This window comes from Octopus bimaculoides, chromosome 2, assembly GCF_001194135.2.
Source record: "Octopus bimaculoides isolate UCB-OBI-ISO-001 chromosome 2, ASM119413v2, whole genome shotgun sequence".
In the NCBI taxonomy this organism is placed as follows: Eukaryota; Metazoa; Mollusca; class Cephalopoda; order Octopoda; family Octopodidae; genus Octopus; species Octopus bimaculoides.
The window spans coordinates 77011638-77016181 of record NC_068982.1 but is presented as its reverse complement, the minus strand read 5'-3'; the positions used below and the strand labels follow the sequence as shown (position 1 = coordinate 77016181).

The 4544-nt window shown below is 33.8% G+C and overlaps 1 protein-coding gene across 2 annotated transcripts in view; it reads left to right on the top strand.

The window, feature by feature from the left end:
• LOC106869689 (heterogeneous nuclear ribonucleoprotein H3) overlaps window positions 1-4491 on the top strand; it is a 7050-nt gene extending 2559 nt beyond the window's left edge. For both annotated transcript variants that reach the window (XM_014915521.2, XM_014915522.2), the window contains exons 3-9: window positions 65-220; window positions 1089-1232; window positions 2115-2253; window positions 3464-3669; window positions 3760-3992; window positions 4073-4205; window positions 4284-4491. In XM_014915521.2, coding sequence (XP_014771007.1) covers window positions 65-220; window positions 1089-1232; window positions 2115-2253; window positions 3464-3669; window positions 3760-3992; window positions 4073-4205; window positions 4284-4471 — 1199 coding nt within the window. In that variant the 3' untranslated portion in view covers window positions 4472-4491. The remainder of the gene's footprint in view (window positions 1-64; window positions 221-1088; window positions 1233-2114; window positions 2254-3463; window positions 3670-3759; window positions 3993-4072; window positions 4206-4283) is intronic.
• Window positions 4492-4544: the final 53 nt, after the last annotated feature.

Below are 4544 nucleotides of genomic sequence, written 5' to 3'. Positions count from 1 at the left end.
GTGAGATTTGCTGAATATCTTAAATGGTGTGAATCTATTTGGATCTGCCTTCCATTTCCAACAGGCTGCCGAGTTTATGGTGAGGAAATGGGAGTTCACTTCACTTACTCAAGAGAGGGTCGACCTAGTGGTGAGGCTTTTGTGGAGTTTGTCAGCAACGAGGACAAGGAACTGGCATTGAAAAAGAATAATGCTCATATGGGTCAGAGATACATTGAAGGTAAGGAATGAAAAATTTGGGAAATGTGAAAATTAAGGCACAATTTCGAAAATAATTGGAATGTATAAAAAAAAAATGGTTTACTTGAAATACTGAAGTGGAAATGAAATATTTACTTCAGGAAGGGAAATGTTAATATCCAGTTTATTCATGAGTCACATGGAATTTGATGCAAATTTTAACTGGTTGCCAACCCTCACCTATTTCCAGGCAAGGTAATATTCCTCCATGGACACATGTTTTCACAATTTTGGGAACGAAATACTTCCAATTGCGACAGCAGTTTAAAGGTGTTTGTCATTGTAGGTGTATCTCTAAGATAGCAATTTCTCTTAATGTGATCTTACATATGGATGTATTTGTGTTTACTAATCTGAAGTTGTTTTAGTTTTCACTTTTTATGCTTGTTTTTCAAGGCAGATTTCTATGGTTGAATGCCCTTGTTTGCTAACCATCTGCTGCCAAGCAAGATATTTCCCTGTGGTCAGACATGTTCTTTTGCAGAATATTGTAAACTAGTGACACTTGTTTACAACTACTCAAGGCTTCCATCACCCTGGGGCTACAGTAGGCATTTGCCAAAGTGTCATGCAATGGGATGAACCTCAAACCGTTTGGTTGAGAAGCAGACTTAACTCAATGTTTAATTAGAATCATTGACAAAATACTGGACATCCTGTTTGTAGCATCACCATAGTAAAACATTTCGTTTATTTAGTATTTCTAGAAAACCATGTCTTTTTTACATTCATATCTTTGAAATTGATCTATTATTCACATTTACTGTAAATTCTTGTGGAGATTTAGGAATGGGGAAAGTAAGGATTTTGGTTTCTAACGACATTGCTTTCAATCTAACCGTTTGTAGTCTTCAGATCTAAGAAAAGCGAGATGGATTGGGTTATCAAGCGAGCTGGATCCAGTCAGGTGACTGGTCAAAGTGATGCTGTGGTAAGGATGAGAGGATTGCCATTTGGATGTTCAAAAGAAGAGATTGCTCAATTTTTCACAGGTAAGATTTTTTCTTTACAACTGAATAGTTTTTTTTTTATGGACTTTTTAGTTGTAATCAGTATCTGACTGACTACAAATAACTGCATTATCAGTGTAAGAAATTATTGCAGGAGCTTGGTCTCTACCTTTGCTTTATAATTTCTATAAAGATATGTGGTCAAGTTTGTAGTCTAAATAGTGTATATAGTTAGATGTTATATATTTACCTGTATATATTGTTCCCCTTAATTATCGTTTTTCAGATGCTGGTAGTAAGTTTCCCTGTCCCTTTTTTATTTTTTTGAGATTGTGTAGGTTGTTGATTATATGTACTTAATTACAGAGCTGTAATATTTTAATAGGGAAAAATTTGTATACTTTGCTATTTTCTAAATTAACCATTTTAGATATTGAATTGTTAATCTTGTTTGTACATTGCCATGTATTTGTATTGTAAATGTTCTGCTGATGTAATTTTGTAATTTAAATTTTGATTGTATAAAAATTATAAGGCTCTTGAGTTGTATTTTTTTTTTTATTTGTTTCAAGTTAGTCCTTTCTTCCTGTTTTGTTAGCTTATTGGAATGATATATAGAAAATGTTTTTAAATGAAATAGCTTGTTAAATACTGTAAATATATATATATTTATATCTTGTTTATTAATGTTAAATTGCTAATTTATTAGTTATGAAGAATAATAATGTTGATCGAATTTTAAAGGTTGGGCTTGTATTTAAAAAAAAACCCACCTTATTATAATGTTTGTATTTTGAATATTTAACTTTTTTGTATGCACTTTGATATTTTTATCTTAATTTAAATTGGTTTTTAATATTTTTTGCATGATAAGTTTCACTTGTTGCTTCATTATGTGTCTTTCTGATTGGGACGGGTGTGTAGGGCTGGAGATTGTCCCCAATGGGATTATGCTACCTGAGGACCGACAGGGGCGCAGCACGGGGGAGGCCTATGTACAGTATGCATCACCAGAAATAGCCAAAAAAGCATTGGATAAACACATGGCAAGACTGGGGCACAGGTGGGAGGACGGATGGGCCTGTTGGGGCTTATCTATTGTTGGTTTGTGTGCTGAGTTTGAATGACTGGATTAATTTTTTTAATTTTTAATAATTTATATTGGGATAAATTTGCACACTGGAAAAATGCTTTTCTTTCAAATATTTTTTCATATAAAATTTTCGTTGAATAAATTGATTCTTTTCATTCTCAAAGTAAAATCTGGTTGGCTTAAAACATTGTGCCTCTCTTATAATTCTATGAAAAGCATTTTTCTGTGTTTTGATTTTGTTTTTTCTTTCTATAAAGTTCTGTAATTGTTTTTGTATTATCATCATTGTAGATTAAATTTTAAATGAATTATACTGGAGTTAAGAAGGGTTGTTTTAAGATTAAAAAAAAAAAATTGTAATTTTATATGTAAAAGCTCATTCAGCCTATATTTAGTGAGTGGCCTGGATCCATTCTTTAGTTATTTTTGCCCAAGGTTAAGATAGGCTTTTTTGAAAAATTCACTTAATGGGCAATTTGAATTGGATAAAATTCATCTGGACTAGTATATTTTCTGTTAGCTAAATTTATGGCCTGTTTGAGTATTAGTGAATACTGGCAATTTTCTAATGGATACATTTAATACATACATGAAATCTTTATAAAATGAAACTGAGACTGGTTCCTCCTTAGCTTGCAGGAGTATTTCTGAATTTCTATTTTTTGGTAACAGATTTCAAATTATAGTTTGTCATTTGTGCATGTATTTTCGTTTGAAACTAGATGTTCTTTATATGGGTTTTTGATTTGATCAAGCTTGAAGGTAGTATTATTTGGTTGGTGGGGATCTTCGGATGTTATTCCTCAAGTAATTGTGTAACTTCTTTGGGAAAGAAGGAAGACAAAAAAAAATCCTGAATGTTATGAATTCTCAAGCTTGATCATTCAAATGTCCCTAGTGTTAAGGGTTTTGGCTGAATGAGCTACTTAGTATTACAGTAGCAACATAACCTGGCTAAATCTAGTGACTAGTGTGTAGATGATGTGTGAATGGGTTTTTTCAGTTTTCTTTATTTTTCCCCCCTTTATTTAATACACAGGATACTGAAATATAAATAACTTAAACTTGTAATGCATTATCTTTGACGTAAATTTCAGTATCCTGTGTATAAATGGGGATGTTTTCTATTCATGTTTTTAAGCATTGTGCCAGTGTTAATATTGTTCCTCTCTTATTTTAGATATATTGAAATATTCCCTAGTACATTGCAAGAGGCTTACGCAAATGTTGGACCACCACGACAACGTAATCTAGGATTCATGGCTGGTAACAGACCTGGTCCTTATGATAGAAATGATCGTTTTGGAGGCAGTATGAATGCCATGGGTGGTGGTGGCTTTGCTGCTGGTGGTTATGGTCGAGGAAGAGGTGGCAGAAATGTCAAAGGTGGGTGTTTCATGTTTTAATGAACATAAGTCTTGATTCCTTTATGTAAACTTAGACCACTTTAATTTATGGTTGTATTTGTTTTTGTAGGATTCTTTGAAGATGACTATGATGAGTATGGAGGTGGTTATGGTGGTGGCATGGGTTTTGGTGGTCTCAACAGAAGAGGAAATCTTCGTCCTCAAACCAGAGGTCGATTACAAGGTGGATCTTTTGCAAGACCAAAAGGTGCAACACCTGGCAGTATGTATGTCAGCAAATCTGGACATTCTGTACACATGAGAGGTCTACCATTCCAAGCTATTGAACAGGATATTAGAGATGTAAGTATATTTTCAAATTGGTCTTGTTTTACATGCATGTTGTGTGTGCATGCCATCATAAACTTTTGTCTGATTTGCAGTTCTTCAGACCTTTGGATCCAATCAGGATGGAATTTGAATATAGAAATAACAGGCCAACTGGAGAAGCAGATGTTGACTTCAGTTCCCATCAGGATGCTGTATCTTCCATGGAAAGACACAAAAATTACATTCGTAAGTTTAATTCCTTATCTCACAATACTTATGTCTGTATTTGTTTCATGTTTTGATTCATTTTCTTTCTTTCTTTAGAGGATCGTTACATAGAGCTCTTCTTGAACTCTACTCCTGATGGCCGTGGTGATGGTGGTGGTGTTGGTGGTGGCTATGGTGACGGCCCCATGGGCAGTGGCCGCTTTGGAGGAATTGGAGGTGGAATGGGTGGTGGAGGAATGGGAGGTGGTGGCGGAATGAATAATTATGGTGGTAGTAAGTATTAATTTCTTTTTTTATATATATATATATATAGAAAAAAATCCTTTATAACATTATTTAAAATTTTCTGCTTGATAT